The 19,991-nt window shown below is 44.8% G+C and overlaps 1 protein-coding gene across 1 annotated transcript; it reads left to right on the top strand.

Moving 5' to 3' along the window:
- Positions 1-1,495: 1,495 nt before the first annotated feature.
- On the top strand, positions 1,496-2,470 carry OXGR1 (oxoglutarate receptor 1; the record flags this gene model as incomplete). Its single annotated transcript, XM_082303985.1, has 1 exon — positions 1,496-2,470. The coding sequence occupies one exon, from the start codon at positions 1,496-1,498 to the stop codon at positions 2,468-2,470; it is 975 nt and encodes a 324-aa protein (XP_082160111.1).
- Positions 2,471-19,991: the final 17,521 nt, after the last annotated feature.

The raw sequence follows: 19,991 nt of genomic DNA, 5'->3' as shown, positions 1-19,991 counted from the left end.
ATCCATACAGGTAACATGCTAAATGCTGTTAAGTGAGTCACATCAAAAACTAATTCTATACACTGGATTTCCAGGACTACAATAAGGTACGCGTCTGTCTTTTTTCTTTCTTTCTTTCTTTCTTTTTTTTTTTTTTTTTTTAAAATGCAATTACTTCATTCTGGATGTTCAAGGTAACATGGATTTACTTTAAAGACTGTGTTTCAGGGACAACAAAGAGGAATTTGGGCTTGACAGTACCCCGTCTAGCACTTTATGAAGTCACTTTAAAATATTTTCTCAGACATACTAGGTTAGGATCTGGAGGAGTGGTGCTCACCTGAGATGCTGAAGAGCCACAGTGGCATGCCTCTTGCCTTGCTTGAGACATCTAAAGGTTAGACATGCAGGTCTGAACCAGTCACCTTGGGCTGCCTTTGTCATCAATGGAAAGAAATAGGTATGACAAAAGAGTAAATCATTTATCTTAGAGACCTCTGTTCTAGGAAGATATATTAGGTCCTGGAGGAACCTACATCTCTCCCTTGATGATAAAGGGGGGCTTAGGATGACTGGTTCCCCTTTAAGCATCTAACTTTTTGATGTCTGAAGTTAGATGAGATGATTTTCATCCTTGGTTACCATTCTTTCAGGTTAAAACACCACCAAGAAAGGTTATATCCTGAACTCACTGTGGAGAGATACAAATTGGCCATGGCAGACAAGAAACCTTTTCAGAGACAAGTCTATCTAGTTCCAATTCGCACAAAATGGGAAGCAAGATCAGTGCCTTCACTCAATATCTGTGCTTTCCACCTTCCCTCTCTGCTTTGAGAAACAGTCTTTAATCCTTTAAATCCATTTTATGCCACTATGAAACTTAATTTTTTTAAAAAATTAAGCATTCATACAAGTTTTATACTCTGATGACTACAAGACAATAACATCATATTCAGGGAACAAGCTAGGATTGTCAGATTGTGGGAGCATCAGGTCCCGAGGTCTGTATCTGAACCTAACATCTTTTTTGATTTTCATGAAACCAGAACAGCATCTATGGTTTCATGAGCACAAAACACTGATTAGCTCAGATTAATGAAGATAAGATATGGGTACGATTCTACTTTCTGAAAGGCTAAGACTAATTCACAGTTTTGCAAAATGTAAGCCCAAACTCTCTAGTTCTCTAAATGTGTTCTTCCTACTACTGAAGGTTTGCAGATAAGCACTAAGTGTCTTTTTCCATGTAGGAGGTTAAATAAAGCAAGAGTAAAATTAATCATTATCAAAATTAAACATAAAGGAGAGGGAAGGATGAAATTAAACATTTGAGTGGGGTTATCTAGGTCAGAGCTGGGTATGTTAGCAAATCCCCATTCCCTCCCTCTACTATTCCTTGTCAAGCATATGACATTTGCTCCAATGACAAAAGATTTAACTGAATGCATTTGTCCCAACAAATCAACTAAAACTAAATATCTGATTTTTGTAAAGCTTTAAGAAGATTTCTGCAAACATGGCATCTGAACACACCGGCAATTTTACTGCTCTGCCAGGCCACACGGCCCTGTTGACAAGCTGCAAGGATGAAGATTTCTCACAGGTGAAATCCTATCTCTCCGTCCTTTACGGCCTAATCGTCCTGGTGTGCTTCCCAGGGAACATCGTGACAATTTTTGTTTACTTTGTCAAGATGAGGCCCTGGAAAAGCAGCACCATCATTATGTTAAACCTGGCTATCACTGACCTGTTATATATAGCCACACTTCCTTTCTTTATACACTACTCTGCTAACAGAAATAACTGGATTTTTGGAGACTTCATGTGCAAGTTTATTCACTTTTGTTTCTACTTCAACATGTACAGTGGTATTATCTTCCTTAGCTGTTTCAGCATCTTCCGCTTTTTTGTAGTTGTCCACCCAATTAAATGCTTTTTTGTTCAAAAACGGAGATGGGCAGTGGTGACTTGTGTAATAGTTTGGATAATTTCCCTGGTGGCCATCAGCCCCTTAGGCATCTTGATTACCACGAGGCATACGCAGAACAGGACGATCTGCCCGGACCTGGCTGCTGCTGAGGACCTTGACACTAGTCGGTGGTATAACTGGCTGCTGACGATGTTTGCCTTCTTCTTGCCCTTGATGACGGTGACTCTGTGCTACGTACTTATTATTTACACCTTGGCTACTGGGCCCCACACGCAGGCTTGCTACAAACAAAAGGCTCGCAGACTTGCTGTTGTCCTCTTGGTCGTCTTCTATGTGTGTTTCCTCCCCTTCCACATCTTTCGAGGGATTCTGCTGGAGCTCCGAGTGCGACCGGTTAGCTGCCACTTGAAGAACACGATCCTTTTAATGTTTATTATAGCTAAACCTTTAGCAGCGTTAAATACTTTTGGAAACTTACTTCTCTATGTAGTGACAGGAGACAACTTCCAGCATGCGATCCTTTTGCTCCTCAAGTTTCGGACAAACAAGAACTTGAAGTAGACGAGATTGATGCCATAAAAGAGTTATGGAGGAAGGGTCCAAATGTGCCCTCAACCAGCCAGGCGCAACCTCCCTGCCATCAAAATACCAAGGTTAACCCTGCCAATGCCAAAGGAGAGTTAATCTGTTCTGTGTTTTGGAGTTACAAATCGATCATCAAAGGAGAAAACTTATAATTTTAAATAAAAAGCTTTAAATAAAATACTAAAAGATTAAATGTGAAACTTCTCAGAAATTTCTCTGCATTTGCTTCCTGAATCCTTGATACCTCTTTTGGAGAATGGTCAACAGTTCCAGAAAAAAATAGTTGCTTATTAGTGGCAGATATAGATTCAGGGTAGGAATAATTTAATTTAATTTTAGTAACTTAGAAGTTAAGTGTCTAGCCTAGGTGGCTGCCTTTGACTTGTTTTCTAAGCAATGGAGAGGGGTAAGACCCTCCAAAGGGCAATTCATCACACCTGTCTTAGACCTGTAGGAGGTTCATCTCACCTCCCTGGAGACATTGACAGGGTAGGTGTATACATATAAGCTAATCACCTGGTCCTCCTCTTATAATTTCCCACATAGTGGAGAGAAATAAGCAGTTTTAGAGTGTGATTCACCTAATTATTCTTGATGCCTACATTTGGACAAGATGAATCATGACCTAGAAGTGCCTGTTTCTCTCCATTGACCGTAACAGGTAAGTAGATCAGACACAGACCCGAATGTTCATGCCTGCCTTTACACAGCTGAGGCCCAGCTCTAGCATCAAGTGGGGTAGATCACTCTCCAGCGGTGGCTAAAAGGGGGGCTTACACAACAAGACCCTGTTCAGTGCCTTCAGTGGTCACCTGAAGATTAATGGTGCAGTAATACAAGACCACTCCTATAAGGGTTTTCCATACTACTAACTGTGATTTCTGGATTAATGTTAGTCCAGAGGTGAGAAGTGAATGGATGCATAAATGTGCCAGATCCATAGAATCATAGAATCATAGCATCATAGAATGGTTTGGGTTGGAAGGGACCTTTAAAGGTCATCTAGTCCAACCCCCCTGCAATTGGCAGGGACATCTACAACTAGATCAGGTTGCTCAGAGCCCCATCCAACCTGACCTTGAATGTTTCCAAAGATGAGGCATCTACCATCTCTCTGGGCAATCTGTTCCAGTGTTTCACTACCCTTATCATAAAAAATTTCTGTCTTATATCCAGTCTGAATCTACCCTCTTTTAGTTTAAAACCGTTACTCCTTGTCCTAAGACTACAGGCTCTGCTAAAAAGTCTGTCCCCATCTTTCTTATAAGCCCCCTTTGAGTATTGAAAGGCCACAATCGGGTCTCCCCAGAGCCTTCTCTCCTCCAGGCTGAACAATCCCAACTCTCTCAGCCTGTCCTCATGTGAGAGGTGTCCCATCTCTCTGATCATGTTTGTGGCCCTCCTCTGGACCCACTCCAAGAGATCCATGTCTTTCCTGTGCTGAGGACCCCAGAGCTGGATGCAGTACTCCATGCCGGGGTCTCACCAGAGCGGAACAGAGGGACAGAATCACTTCCCTCAATCTGCTGGCCACGCTTCTTTGGATGCAGCCCAGGATATGGTTGGCTTTCTGGGCTGCGAGGTGGCACATTGCTGGCTCATGTCCAGTTTTTCATCCACCAGTACCACCAAGTCCTTCTCTGCAATCTGTAGACAATACAAAGTCATTTTTGCCCATTTCTTTAGTCAGTGAAGCTCTGCTTGGTCACACCAGGTGAGGAACAGCTTTGGGTAATAACACATCCAACAGGCAATAAGGGCTGTCTTACAGGGAAAAAAAAAAATAGAGTCACAGGAAAATGTGACTTGCAGATACCATCTAGAGAGGTCCCAGGACCAGCTGAGGTATCCCAGCCAACAGCAATACAAAACTATTAGCAACATAATATTCAGAGCTCAAAAGTATGACCACAGAGTGAATCCTCCAATACCTTTTTATAACAGCCTTATTTCATGTTTCATTACGGCTCTCATGTGACCCTGCTCCTTACCCAATCGCTCTGTGCGTGGCCTGGTCTTCAAGTGACCGCCAGACCACCATTCCCATTAAGCGTATGCCTGAGTGACTGGCAGATAGCCTGTGACTCCTCTGTGGCGTGGGGAGCCCATTCACTGCCTCTCTCAGGGCCAGCTAGGGGAACACAACAGGGAACAGCAAGCTACAGGCTTGTCGAGGGAATGAGAGGAGATAAGAAACCACCCCTGACATAGGAAGAGCAGGATGGGGCAAGGAAGAACAGCGTTTGGCTGGGATAGGGTCGAAGATGGGCTGTAAAGGAAAAGTTCTGGCAACAAGCAGAGGAGGAAGCCATTTTCCTGCAGAAATGGCCCATTTGATTTTAATGCACCCCTGGGTATTAGTCAAGGCAAGTTTTAAAACTTCTGCGCAGTGCAGCGTGATCTCCCCTGTGACCATTATCCATCCTCAAATTGTGGATGAGCTCTTTAAGTGGAGAGGGAAGCTCACCAGGTGCAGACCTGGAGAGATGTTACACCAGGCAAACATCCAAAAAATGTAAAGGAAATGTCTCCCACCCCACATGCTGCATTGGTTTGCCAGTCTCCAAGGGGCAGCGCCACCTTCTCCACCACACTTAGAGTGCTGCTCACAACAGCTTGCTCCTGAGACAACAGAGGCAGCTGAACCACCACCATCAGAAGGCAATACTGAACGTGGCGTTTTAGCTGGTTTTTTTTCAGTTTAGGGTATCCTATCAACAAACTACCAAGGTTTTTTGAGCAGAACCAGGCTGATACATTGTCTTTTAAGCCTCTACTGCATATAGACACAAGAGTTTCATTAACTGGAGTTGAATCCTACCTTAACATCTACATTGTGGAGTTTGGTTCTTCTGTTGTTTGAGACAGAAAAGGAACTGTCTCTCTTTTTGCAGAAATATAGGAGCAGTTTTTGCTTTCAACTTTAAATGAAGCTCTGCATTAGTCCCCTTTCAGCTCTACTTGATATTTTCTGGATAAATTACTCAGCACACTCATCTGTTCTTACATCCAGGCTATGCACTCTTTTTTAAAAGCAAGATGCGTGGAACACCTTCAGTACTAACATCATCGCCTGGAATGATCTGGACAGGTATCATTCTGAGTTGGCAAGGAGATGAACCAGATCTTGGTTTCTCAGATTTTTCTACAAACTGTGAAGAACAAACCTATAAACTACTTTATTATAAACAGACATTTACAATTTCAATAGAAGTCATAGAAAAAAGAAAAAGAGATCTATACAAGAGCCCTGCCTGCTTCCCTGCCCCCCTCCTGATCAATACTGGCCTCCCACTTTCATATTGCTCCATGCTGCAATAACCTACCCCTTTTGCATGTCCTCTGTGCATATGTACTTGCATTTTTCTCCTGCCCTCAACTCCCACTGCATTTCTGCCACGCTGATTGCTGTAAGGCCGTAATTGTTGGCAGGTTCATCCCTAACCTGGTATCATATGGTGTGACATTAGCCAGCCAAAGACAGTAATCATGGGTGCAGTGGAGTTGTCAGCATTCATTCAACTCTTCCTTCGCCCCACTACAATTCATCCTCAACTGAGCTAGGGAAAGACTGTAATAATGTTATCAAGAAACTGCTACCAGCTGACATGACAGTCAGGTCCAACAGCAGAACATGATCCTTGCATTTTAAGATTTACATCACCACAGATAACAAGAACAGTTCAGCCATATTCATATTTTACTAATTTTTTATTTGTCATCTCTAAGAGTTATATTTGCTTTTTAGCTTTAATTTTAAATGTTCTTCTAGGTTTTTCAGAACTGCTACAATGCAAAGGCTTGATATTCCTTCCAACAACCTCTAATATGCTTGCCTTAAGGAGAAAGAAACTAACCATGTTCAAGGAGTAAAAGACAGACCTATATACATAATCTGCTATGGGTAGGGCACCAATCCTTGAATAAGTATCATACTATGATCATTTACTGCTTATGTTTGTAATGCTCTCACAAGACTAGAACATTATTACATCCACATCCAAGCCACAGAGACATAAAGTCAAAATTTGTATTTTACTGTTCTCAGCAAAGGCCCAGATCGATACCTCTCACTGCAGCACCTGCCTGCACAGATGCGCAGGAGGAAACGATGTACTAGAAGAGGACAAGAATGACTTTTTCTCAGCAAGTACAGAATTTCTTTAGTGTCTGATTCCCAGCAATAATTAAAACAAAAATAACAGTTCCTAAAATAATTCCTTGCATAAGGCAACTAACAGCACTCACTTGTAAAGCAAACAGTAAGGCTTAGGAGTATCACTGTGTGTACCATCTTGCACGTGTTCTGCTCTCATCTTCAGGCTGATCTTTGGGACCTTTGCAGCAGTGTCAGAGCAAGGGCTCTGCTCCCCTGGGGATTTCCGACAGGTCTGTTTAAGGCAACAGATCTACCTCTGGAAGTGTAGGAGGTAACATTTTAACCCCTTGAGCAGATCCACCAGCTTCATCCCTGCAAAAGGCTTAGCTATCAGAAAGCAGGACTAGAAGGAGGAGACTGTAGGCTCGACAAAATGTCAGACAGTGAAACACTGTTCTCCACCTGTCTATAGCAAGTCACCATCCAACAGCCAGGAAAAGCACTGAGAAACCTTTTTACACAAACACAGGAGAAACCCATTCAAGGAGAAATCCAGCTGGTGCCAGCAGCATGACAGTGGCTCAGGGACTTCATGACTATGCCAGTGAAGAAAGGGACAAGGGTAGTTCCATCAGGTGTGCACCGTACACACCTCAGTTTATGCCCACCTATAAGGAGACAGAAATATCTATTTTTAGGATGCTTAAAGAGCCCAGCAGATAGTCTAAGCCTACCCAGGGATGTAGCCTGGACTTACTACAGACCCGTACGTGTGTCATGCATGGCAGTGCATGAGGGACAGTGAAAGGAGGAGGGGAGGAAAACCCATCTCAACTTTGATGAGACTCTCACCTTCTCTAACGAATAAGATACACACACCCCCCTTCCTTTTCCTTCTTTAATATTGTTTTTGTTTTTTTTTTTTTTTTTCTCTGGCAGCCTGTGCTCTGGGATACCTCTGCAGACCCCACAAGGAGCAGGAGATATGGGTCCACATGCCCAGCACAGCTGTGGGGAAGGAAGGCACTGCACAGAAGGACTTTGTGGAGCAACTCACAAAACCAAGTCAGCTGGGTACATAGGGTTTAGAAGTGTAACCACACAGGCATGTACATACAAAATGCTCTTTAATCTTGCAGCAGTGGTGGAGGAGAAGAAGCTTCTGTCAGTTTATCAACTGTGTCCATTCCCAAGGAGTAAACCTGAGCCTCAATTAAACATACCATTATTTAAGCACTGTATTTAACAACTATGACTGCCAGTAACCTTTCTTTCTGTATATGTACAAATCCAATGCAAATAGCCAGCTAGAATATCCCCACAGATCCATCAGCAGATTTCCACTTTATAAAACCACCTACCCAAACATTAACCTCAGTGCCTGCTCATGGGTTTGCATATGCAAACCCTGAGGAACGGAGACAAGGCTGACTTAACTTGCAAGAAAGCACATGCACTAGGCTGAGAGCATGAAACAGGGGTTCAGGCATTAGCCACAAATTATGTTGAAATTTTGAATCTGTTATCTAAAGCTCTTGCGACGTCTTGGGCCAGCATCACAGGAATGGTGGCAACACCAAAATAAATCATGGTTTTTTATGGTAGAAGGAAGTGAGTGTATTAGGGGTTTCTGAATTTTACACAAATCCGCCAGTGGAGGTATAGTGGACAATCACACCAGTTTGCAGCCTTTATTCTCATTGCTGCATACCACAACAACAGAAGGTATAGTTCCTACTGCTTTTCAAAAGTGACTTGAGCAGGCTTAAGAAAGTAGTCCTGGTCACTTGGGCAATTTCTCACCAGAGATACGGAAACACGGGACCAGCAGTAAAGGCCAAACAGCTGCATTTGTACCACCGTGTTTCTCTTCCGCTACCCACAGCAGGCCTGAACTGAGTACAGCAGCAGCAGCGGTCTGGGCTCATCCCAAAACCAGTGGAGCTGACAACCGATACAAATGCAGAGGTAGAAAACTTCTGCAAGAGTCACCAGTGCAAACCAAACCTCCTCATCCTGAGCGAATGAAGGCACCTGATTTTCAAGCTGGCTCTGGCACCTTGGCTCCAGAGAGGGCTGGGGGTTCAGGGGTGCCCCTGTGCCTCACTTTTCATGTCACCTCCATCCAGTGCTCGAGGCGACCTCCCCCCTTCCCTGCCTGGCTATGGCCGTGTGTCGGAGACGAGGGCCTGGATTTAGGCACAGAGACGCTGGTGCTTTGGGAGAGCGTTGCGGAAGGCTGACACGCAGAGCCAGGAAAGGCGGCATGTGGGGATGTGCCAGAGCTCACCACTCCTTGGGGGTTGCCAGCTGACAGCAATGTCCCCCTGGGGACAGACATAGGGGTTTGAGATCTTCCTTGTACCTGCTCTTCCTTTTATGTGTGATGGAGAAACAAGCCCGTAGAAGGGAAACATTTTGTTTCCCCCTCCTGCCTCAAAAAGAAGTCCAACAACAGCAAAATCTTTTCCTTCGTCTTGGGCATGATTCCTAGCAAGTATGCACGCAGAAAAACAGGGCTGATTTATGCCGTGGAGGGTCTTCTGTGGGAGGGGACGATATCGCTGTGCAGCTCAGCTGAGGTCGGGGATGTCCCGCCACCCACCAGCACGAAGGGGAGGGACAATTTGGCTGTGAGCCCAATATAAAGCCGGGTCGGTGCTGCTGATTCACCAGTAAATCAGTGCTGGGCAAGTACGAATGCTTGTTCTGGTCCTGGAGCTGACTGACCCTCCCATCTAACCAGAGGGAGTCACTTTATCTCCCCCTAATTATTTCCGCTGCCACATTTTATCCTCTTAGAGTTACAAGCTCTTTGGGGCAGATGTCTTAGTGAGTATTTGCACAGCAGGATCTGAATCCCGAATGGGCCCTCCTGGCATTATGAAAATTCAATTAAGGGCTTCAGCCATAAAAATGTAAACGATGTAGCTACTTATCATTTGTGCGTATAGAGACACATAAACACACGTATGCAGATACACATGCCCGGGGAAGCAGCGCCTAATGCAAAAATATAACTCCTTTAAAATAACAGCGCTGTGTTGTGTTTAAGCCCCTTCCTTTGGATATGAATGTATATTTTACTTGTTCCTTCTCTCTCCTGTAGAATAAAAATAGCGTGACACTGGGGACAGAAGTTGGCTGAACAGAAATCACTTTTCAGGACAAAAACCAATTGCTACAAAAGTAATTGCAACAATGTGCAAAATCTTCTGAAGCAGTTTTCAAAAGTTCATGGTGACATACTGGGTTAAATAAACATAATAATTTTTTTGATATAATTTTCTGCTATATACAAATTAATAAGGTTTTACAACTGATTCGAAGACCAGTCTCTAAGTATGCTGTTTTATTTATATTTAATATCGGTAGCACCTGGCTATTTAACTTTTTTTTTTTGTGCCATGGAAACAAGCCGTATTTGCCTATGTGAGAAATGATAATGTTCTGTACTAAAATGGATTTGGATGTGTATTCAAGTGTAGGCTATTCAAGTCTTGGGTATTTGCTTGTGTAAATTTTGATGTAAATTTTGCTGTTAAGATGTTGATATTTCAAGATGATTGTGTGGCTCATTTCTGCACTGCAAAATTGAGTGTGGCTCACTGTCCAAGCAGTTTAGGCTTATTCATGTACTTAGAATACAAAGAGCATTCCCATCTGACCTGTTTTAAATATATCTTACATTACATTGACATGTATCACCCTCTTAAGGTGACTATTTTTGCCCCACTTACTATAAAGGAACAGTTTTTTTCTCCTCTGGAAAAAAAAAAAAGTGTCTCTCTGTCATCCCTTTTTGTTCTGTTTTAAATTTTCTTTTTTTCTTAGCAGTTATTCTGGGTAAAACGTCCTCAGCTAGCTTCAGATAACATGTAGGCCTAGCTCCGAGGTAGCTGTCTAGGGTGTTTTTATAGTCAGCAGGAGGAAACAGGAGCTTGGAGGGTCCAATTATTCCCCCCAAAATGGGCCAGATGAACTGTGCCTTAGAAGTGCCTGCACAAGGAGTCAACAGTGTCCACACTTCTGACTTCAGCACCCAGGCTTTGGCATGAAGGACTTGGTCCACTGTGTCTCATCTGTAGCTTGATCATTATTTCTATATGAAAAGTTTGGCAAAAAAGAGGCATAGGTTTTGATTTTATGACAGTTTTTTAAAGTGTATCCGCAGGGCACTTTTAGTGGATTTTTACAATATCCTCTGGATCATGATTGCCTTCAGGTAACCTAGTTTAAGAAGTCTGGATTATATTCATGTGCCTTGCTAAATGAGAGGCTACGGTTATGCAGAAAAGAAGAACACAGAATATTCTATATGTCTCCTCTGTATATATTCTGTATATTGAGAGAATATATAATAGAACACACGGAATTGTGAAGAAATAAAAATAAGTGTAAAAACCCTTAAGGACAAGACCCAGCTCAAACATGTGGTACATGAGATTTGGGGTGGCCCAGGCTCTGCCCCCATCCCCAGTCCTCAGGGAGCATCCCACCCTCCCTGCACGCACCCACGGGGGGATACACCCCATTTAAGGGGTTGATGCACTTGTGCGAGCCAGGCGCTGCGTGGGGGAGAGCAGGGCAGGCCAAGGGAGGGGGGCTGGCTACTGTGCAGATTTCTGCTGGGATTTGGCTTTGGGCGTCAGAGAGTAGCATGAAGGGAATTGGGAGGGGTGACAGGAACCCTTTCTAGCACTAAAAAGAAAGAGCCTGGTGAGTTACAAGAAAAAAGCAAAAAAACAATTGAGCTTGCAGGATTTGAAAAAAATATGAGAAGTTAGAGCAAAAAATAAATAAAATAAACAGGCAGGGAGCCATCACAAGGGAGGAAGAGAAAGACTCCAGTGTGTCAACATAGGTGCAGGTACACACACACACGGAGTTAAGAGCCGGAGAAGTTATTCAGAGGGTTGGCTTATGCCCGAGTCCTGTTTGTGCACATTTGAAGTATCACTGCTCTCTGCCTCTGCAAACTTTCTGAGTTTGCTGGAGAACTTTTCTGAATGGCCCTTACAGGAGCTCGTCCAGAAAAGATTTCTCATTAGACCCCTTTAATTTGCCATAACTCTGAGATGGGACATGCTGTGACTGACGCCCTAAATGGGGTATTAAAAAATATTAAGGAAATTCAGAAGTACAATTTATGGGAGATTCCTCCCTGGAATGTAACCAAACTATTAAATTTCTTCATGAAACTTGTGAAGCACATAATTTTCAGCAGTGAAACTGGGGGACTACCAAGTGCCTGAGAAATACAGGTGACAGGGAGATTAAAGTGAGTGGCAGCCCGCAGGATGACAGCTGCTGGAGAGATATCTTCATCACCTGTGGAACCTGCTCCCAAACTGACAAGCATTAATGCTCATTCCTAATACTTAGTAATCTCTAAGCTACATGTGTAGTTAAAAACTGACACAACTGAAAATTTGTCTCAGTTGCACCCAAGCAATGTCCACATCAAAGGATATGATAGTAAAATATCTTCCATTTACACAAGGATAATGCAACATAATGGCTTAAACAAACATCGCGAGTCATGAAGTCTTCACCATGTCTTGTTGATCCAGCTGGTTTTACACTGTCCATTCAATATTACCTTTGTCTTTTAAAATTTACAGAGACATACCTACCAACCACAGCAACAAATCAGGAGGAGATTAGAGAGCCCCTTATCTACTCACAGGATCTGTTTTCAAATAATCTGGCCTAGCTCTTCATGATCTAAGTTTATTCACGCACCCAAAAGGGCTCAAAGATACAGGTCATTCTGATAAATGTTCCCATCTTGCTTACAGTGTTGTTTCCCTAAGAGAATTGTGCTTTTCCTCCATCCGGGGGACTCCTGCAAGATCACAAGCTGGAGAGACCCTCTGCAATCCAGCCCAGCAGATCACGGGGTTCATCATTGCAACCACACACAGAAATTCATCTGCTCAGGATGGGACCTAACGTGTGCCTACAGCTCAGAGGGTGGAAAATCAGTGGCCAAAACGTTAAGTCCCTCCATCTGCCAGAGGAGAAAGGCAGGTACCCTTGAAGGCTGGGGGAGGAAGGGCCCTCTCTTTATCCATCCACAGCGCTGACCCATGGTCTGAGCTCATCCACTTGGTCCTGCCTCCAGTTAGTGGAAGGAGGCAGGCATGACCGAAGGGATTTGTTTCCTCCTAAGCCAGCTGGCGTGAAGCACCCATGGAGTCTCATTTCCAGGCACCTGGACATCTGCAGGTTACGCATCTTCACATGGAGAACACCGGGGAATCATAGAACCCGGGGCTGGAAGGGACTTTCAAAGATCATCTAGTCTAACATCTTTCACTAGACCAGGTTGCTCAAAGCGCCATCTGGCCTGACCTTGAACACTTCCAGGGATGGGGCATCCACAACTTCTCTGGACAACCTCTTCCAGTGTATTATACATACAGGGAAGCTAGGCTGGAGGTGACTACATCAGCCTCAAAACATACAGAAAAGCCCAGACTTTGGGCTCAGTCTGGTGAGACCAAGGGCATTTCAGCCTGAGCATCTCTTGCAAACAGGCATAGCTCACAGTCCATGCAGGGCGACAGGGTCTGCAGTGTCACCCTGCCATTCCCAGCTGCTGTGACAGCTAGCAGCCAGCTCCCTACCAGCTTCTTCATCTTTCCCTTCCCCCCAAAAGTCATGCACCGGGAACCTCTTCTTTTTCCCTGGAGCCCCTTATTTTCAGGTTTACCTTCATTGTTCACTTGCATACCCGTCTGATCCCTTTTACTTCTATATTAAGATGAAGATTTACTTACTATTCAGCTTGTATGTCTGACGCAGTGGTCATTTGTCACAAAGTACGTATCTCTATAAATATTACTACGTTGTTGTCGCCCTCACTTGTCTGGTGGAGGGTTTTGTGACACAGACTAATGACACTGGGGTTGACTAGGGCCACCACTGCCAGCTCTTGCCTCACCACTGAGACAGCGTATTTGAGTGTAACTACTGACTCGGTGGCAAGGTCAATGGAAAAAAGACTGGAGCAGTGATGAATACCAATCCAGGACTGCTCCCAGCTAGTGCCAACATCTTCTTTTATCCCTTTAAACAGCTTCAGCAGGACTTGTTCCTCGCACATGCTTTGCAATCACCAGTGGCACTGGTTATCAGAAGATGTGCTTCTCAGGTGTGTGGAGAGTACCGTGCCAAAAGCACCCCTCGGAGCAAGACAGTTTATTTACCTTATTCTAGGTGGAGGAATGTTTTCTTAAATCTGGCTGCAGCTGTCATAGGATAATTAATGTACATATCATCTTCTATCCGTGACTATTATTTGAATAAGCACCTGCATCTGCCCCCAAAATTGCACGTCAGTTACATAGATTTGTCACCAAGAGATAAATGAATCCTATCTTCAAATTCATGATTCATGTGCTACCCTAGAAAACCAAATGCTAAGTTTAATTAGCTTCTGGACTAATTGCTTAATTTTATTAAAAAAAAAAAAAAAAATCCTCTAAAGCATTCCTAGACAAGCATTTGGGAGACTACTGCTTGTCTGAAAGGTAGTAATGAGCCACCAGCAGAAGGTAAAGTCGACAGCAGATCCGGTGCCTGGGCCCCCAGGCTCCCTCCGGCACAACACTGGAGTACCACGGCCAGGCTTACTTAGGCTTACTGCAACAGGGAGATCAGATGGTTCTTCTTTCGGTAAGAAACTGAACTTGGGGGTTGACCAAAAGGGTCACAATAAACACACTGGGACAAACTGATATTGGGTTCACTGCTATGGACCCACTCAGGTACGTATGAGTGAGCAGCATGATTCTGCCCAAACAAGAAAGATCTGTGGTCTAAACAGAGGCTAAAACTACACTGATGTAAATATGGAAGACAGCTCATATTTAAGCCTGGTTTTTGTCCCACTGTCAGTGAGATTTATTTAACTGCTTTAGAGAATTGGGGTTTAGGTAAATACCTCCATGTATATTACATAGGTAAGAATTTTAACATGGAGCTTTTTCAGCCAGTAATGCTTTTCAGATTCATAATTCTGATAAACACTATTGACTAAATAGCATAATGGCTAAGCAGTAAAGACAGTACATTTATTCAATGTTTTTTCATATCAACCCCAACAGGACATAAGAGTTGTCAGGGCTTAGTGAGCCTGAACATTTAAGTAGCCTGAAGGAAAAAGGAGGCCAAAATCAAGTCTGCATGCTCAAACCATGAATGAATATCTAAGTACAGGAAGAGGCAATATTTATCTGTTTTTTTAATTAATTGTAATTTTAATTAATATTTCAGTTCTCTGCAAACTCACAAAATGGAGTCTTGTTCACTGCAGGCTCTTTTTTTGGTATTGGGCACCTCTGGTGACAGCTGCAGGTTTTCTCCCTTCTGACCTGAACCTTTGGGCTGAAACGTGAGCTGTGGCTCTCTTTGCAGCAGCTAGAGGGCAACCCGCCCCCCCAACCCCTCAAGATTCACCTGACTCCGGGAGCTGGGGCTGAGAAGCACCCAGCTGACCTCAGGTTCCCAGGATCCCTCCCTAAGACAAGAGGGAGTATCCTGCACTCAGGTCAGTGCAGGGGTGATGGATGATGTCTATGCCTGACAGTATCAGAGCGAGACACTATACCAATGGCATGCAGAAAAGCAGAAAACATCCTCCACCAGTGTTGTGAAATAAGCTGGCCCTAAGGTACAATTGCCATCTATGCAATGCTTAAGGTAGGCTGCCGTTTATGTACCTAATCCAAACTAGCTCCTAGTGGGCTTGCACAAACATTGCCAGCAGAGATGCACAAAGCCTCAGAGCAAGACAGGGAGCAGAACAGTTCTCAGCAGTGTATTTCTTGGAGTCTGTAACATACATTAACAGACAAGGAGCATCAGGGAATTCATGTATCCGCTGTAAAAGCCTGGTCTCACTCCTAGCTTGTTTTACTGGGAGCACTTTTTGTCAAGTAATAAACACCCCTCTAATTAAAGACTATGGCCCCAGTCCCGACCTGCACCCTATGCACCCCAGCAGTATCGAGGGCTGCAAAGTTCAACTCGCACGTGCAACTGCCAGGTAGGTGTTTATTCGCGGCATGTTGCATAGTTACACAACCTGCACATTTATACCAAACCCCTAATGTTTAAAACAGAAAAATCAGTTCAAGATCCCTTTCAAAAGCAAGCAGGACAACAAAGCAAAGCAGAGAAAAAAAGAAAAGCCACCCTGTGCCAGAGAGTGCAAGGAGCCCTGAACCTGCACAGCGCATGAGCTGGAGCATTTTTATCCCATGGGATGCTCAGCTACAGATTGGACTCTGCCAGTTGTGAATAGCCTTTACCTCTCAGCTCTTTGGGCCTGAGGAAATTACTTAGGTGGCATCTAACGCAAAGCCAGAGGATTTTAGCTCAAGGTGCAGTCCTTATCTGAACGATGGGGAATATCCTCAAGAAATTCCTGAAATAATTAAGAAGCAAACAACAAAATTTCCCCAGCTCCAGCTCCTTCTGCCTGTCTGCTCCTCGCTGTTGTTCCCATCCTCTCCCTGTGCTCTTCCTTCTCATGTCACAAATACTTTGAACATTTATTTAGCCCAAATACCGAACAATTGGAGCATAACAACATGAGCAGGAACACCACTATTTTTCTGGTCAGTAATTCAGTTCCTTGGATCGTCAGGATAAACTACGTGGCCTTGGAGAGTATTCATCCACTTGGGAATTGGATTACAGCCTCATAAAACAGCACAGCACTCCTATTATCACCTAAATAAAGCTGCCATCATTCTGGAACAGAGGTGGAAGTAGTCAGTCACTGAGTATCCAGAGTTGAAGCGAAGAATAATAAACTGACTTACAGTTCTTAAGAAATTCTTCACAAGGAAACAGATTTAATGCCCTGAAAGCTAGGCTTTTACACACACAAAAACACACACTCGTCTTTTTTTATCACTGTCTTATCTGAAGCACTGAGAGGTCTGTAAAGATGGGATCCAGGTGCAACACTTTCTGAATAGCTGATGATGACGATGCATCCACTGTATCATCCCCTCTCACAAGAGGATGCCCGAGAAGTTTCTCAGCGTTTATAAGCTAGAAAAGGAGCTGGTTTTGTTGTAGCTGCCCAAGATTGTTCCTGGCTCAATACAAAATCCTGGCTGATTAAAAACATCTCGCTGTAGGTTTCAGTAGCTTGTGGGGGAAAAATGAGCTGGTAAAGATAAGTTCTTCCACAGTGTCAGCTGGACCCTGTTCTGACCCCACTGCTGAGCCACCACGAGCATTGAGCAAGTAATTTTAACTTCTTTGCATATATATAAAATGGGACAGGGTCATCTTTGCAAAAATCTTTGGGCAAGTCCCTATAGACAGTGATGTGTAAGTGTGATGTGCTGTCCTGATTTTTTCCTCTCTGGCTATGGGGATGGAACCATTCACCCCATAGTTGCCACAGGGGACCAGGCATTTGCAAAATAAGGGTGCACAACTCATTTAAAAGGCCTGTTGGCAAAAAGACCGGCTCCTTTTCTTTTCTGGAAATGCTCACACAGCTGTTTCACAAGGATCATCAGTTAAGACCTACCTTCAGGACCACATCACTGTGGAGAAATAGTATCATTTAAGGCCTAGCATCACTGCTCCCAAGCTTGTATCTCCAGCATCTTGGGAAGAGGCATGCTACCTTCACAAGGACCAGCTCGGCCCATGCACAGGCACCCAGAGGGGACACGTCCTCTCCTGCCTCCCTCTGCCCTCTCCCTGCTCCCAGCCCTTTGCTCCTGCCCCTCGCCTTGTGCCAGTGAGTGGCAGACCCTCCGTGAGCCACTTTCCCTCACATAATTTCAGAAAACTACCTCAGAAAAAACCTCAAACTGTGTAGTTTCCTGCTGTTGGAGCCAATTGAAGGAGCTCACCCAGGAGTTTGAATAAGACCAGAACCTGCACAAGCTGGTAGGGAATATAGGGAGAGGAGTGGGGACAAGCAGTGGAGAAGGGAAAGGGCTAAAACCTCCCCCCATCAGCATCAAAAAGCAATGAGGAGCCATGAAATTGGCCTGTCTGTCTGTGAAGAGGGATGTGAGTGAGCTCAGACCAGGCAAGGGATGGGAATTTCTGCTGCACACAAGAAGGCGGTGTCACTCCTGCAACCAGCATCACTGGGATCAGTACCAGACCACTGTGTCCACTTTGGGTGCCCACACTTCAAATGGATGTTAAACACAGGTTTCAAAACACAGTTACAGGAGCAAACATACTGAGAAACCCCTGATGTTCAACCTATTCAGATTAAGAAGAAGGGGCTATGTTGGGTTAATCCCATTTTAGGTGTAGCTTCATGATGAAATCACTGCTAATAGAAAATTCTTTAATCCAACAAACAAACACATAACAAGCATGGCCTCTGGGCAGGAAACAGAAACTAAATTAATTGAGCTTCAAAATGAGGTGTGCAGATGCCATCGATTCCCCAGTACTCGAGGTGTTTAAATCAAGGCTGGATGCCTTTTTAAAGGCCATGTCATAGCTCGACAAGAAGTTACAGGCTTGATGCAGCAATCTCGATACAGTTTCATGGTGTGTAATACACAGCCCCTTCTTGCCTTTAAAATTGCCGGAGGACCAAAATCAACAACAAAGTGTGGGTCCTGTTGTTGCACTGGTGCATCCCCTGCAGCGCGCTGGGCTCCTACAAGCCAAGCTGCACTTGCACCAGTGTGCGCCCAGCTCTGCTCCCCAGCAGGGTGAGGGAACTACATACTCTAAACTGGTAAATCTGAGGAGCTGCCTGGACAGCCCTGCATGCTGGTGCTGCTGCTGTGATGGGTAACACAAGCACAGCCAGGGCCAGACCTGGCTGCCCTGGTCTCAAGCAGGTATCACACGCCCCCGTGGAAGTGCCCTGCTTCTCCCTGTTCCCAACACTCTTGCCTCCTATTGGTTTTGCTGTCCTTGCTTAGGGCCTTTTTGGTTTTCAGCTATGGAAGAAATCACTGCTCAGGGTCTGAACTGCTGAGGTTTGCCCTGCGAGGCACACACCACTGGCCCGTCTGCAACGGGCAGCTGGGACTGTGTATGTGTGTGTGAGCCATGGAGGGGTGGAAAAGAGTGGATACGGGAAAGGCCAGTGCTGCCAAAGCACAAGGGGTGGGAGATGGAAAGTGTGCCGCCCAGCCCGTCTCCCAGGGTGCATGCCGTGAGCATCACCAGCAGGAACAACAAGCCTCTCTCTGTTTACCCACATATGCAAACACTTTCCATACTCCAGCCAGGATGGTCACCATCCTTCAGTGCTTTGCAGTCCTCTTGGGTCTCTCCAGTTGGCACATGTGAGGTTTGAATCTACTCTTTTCAATGTTAAATATTACTTTGCATTTGAGGTGTTTGAGCAAGCAGATGTGGTTGGCAGGACTGCGACATGCTATAAGGTGTGACCTCTTGGTACAAATTACTGGCAAGCAGTCCTCAGCTGCCAAAGGGGACATGGGAGAGATGGAGCAGCCTTGAAAAGCAGGTCTGAGACCCTGGTAGGGAGCTTCCTCCTCCATGCAGCAAAGGGGGGGCCAGAGGCAGGCACCCCCCAGCCTAGCGGCCACCCTACCCTCCTCACCTGTCCCAACAAAGCCCAAGTCCATTGGGTTTTTTTCCAGACCTCTAGCCACATTTCTCCGTACTTATCCCCATCCTATTTTAAGACCCAAAGAGCTCAGCTTACCCTTGAAGCTTTAACACAGCCATAACAAGCTCCGGCAGCACAATGCCCTTTTAAAATCGCCTTCTCTCCTGCTGCCTGACAGATGAGGCTGTGGCAGCACTGTGGGAGATTATGACATCCAGTGGTCACTCAGGTAAATCACCATTTCGTTCCGAGATCCCTCTCCCCAAGTTAAGGCCCTCCAAGAGGCACAGGGGTGACCACATCTTCCTTTGTGCTGGAGCAAGGAGAGTGCATGGTTGCCCCCCAGCGATAACGCTGTACTCCAAGCAAGCAGACCTCACCTCATTCCAAAAAAATATTTGTTTGTAAACGTGTTTAGCCAGCAAGGCAATAACTCGTTAAGGCAAACAACTATCTGCTAATCATACCTTGGGAGATGGAGGTGCTAGCCGAGAGCACCAACAGAGGTAGACTGATGTGCCCTGTGAATACATGGACTTTGCAAGGTTTCCCTCTTTTCTCTCTCCGTCCAGCTCCAGCAGAAGCACAGAGGCACAGGGAGCACGGTGCTAACAGGGCTTAGCAGCATCAGTGAGCGGGACCCAGTGCAGCTCCTTGCTGGAACAACTGGAGCGACGGGTGTCCTCAGTTTCCACGGCTAATTCTAGGGAAGGCATCAGTGCTTTATTGAGCATAAATGCAAGAAGTGCAATTAAAGAGCAAATTTAGGAGCGATGATATCAGGATCAGGATATATTTAGTTT

This window comes from Platalea leucorodia (genome assembly GCF_965183815.1).
Source record: "Platalea leucorodia genome assembly, chromosome: 2".
Lineage (NCBI taxonomy): Eukaryota > Metazoa > Chordata > Aves > Pelecaniformes > Threskiornithidae > Platalea > Platalea leucorodia.
The sequence above is the reverse complement of the archived record's forward strand: the minus strand, read 5'-3'. Positions and strand labels throughout refer to the sequence as shown.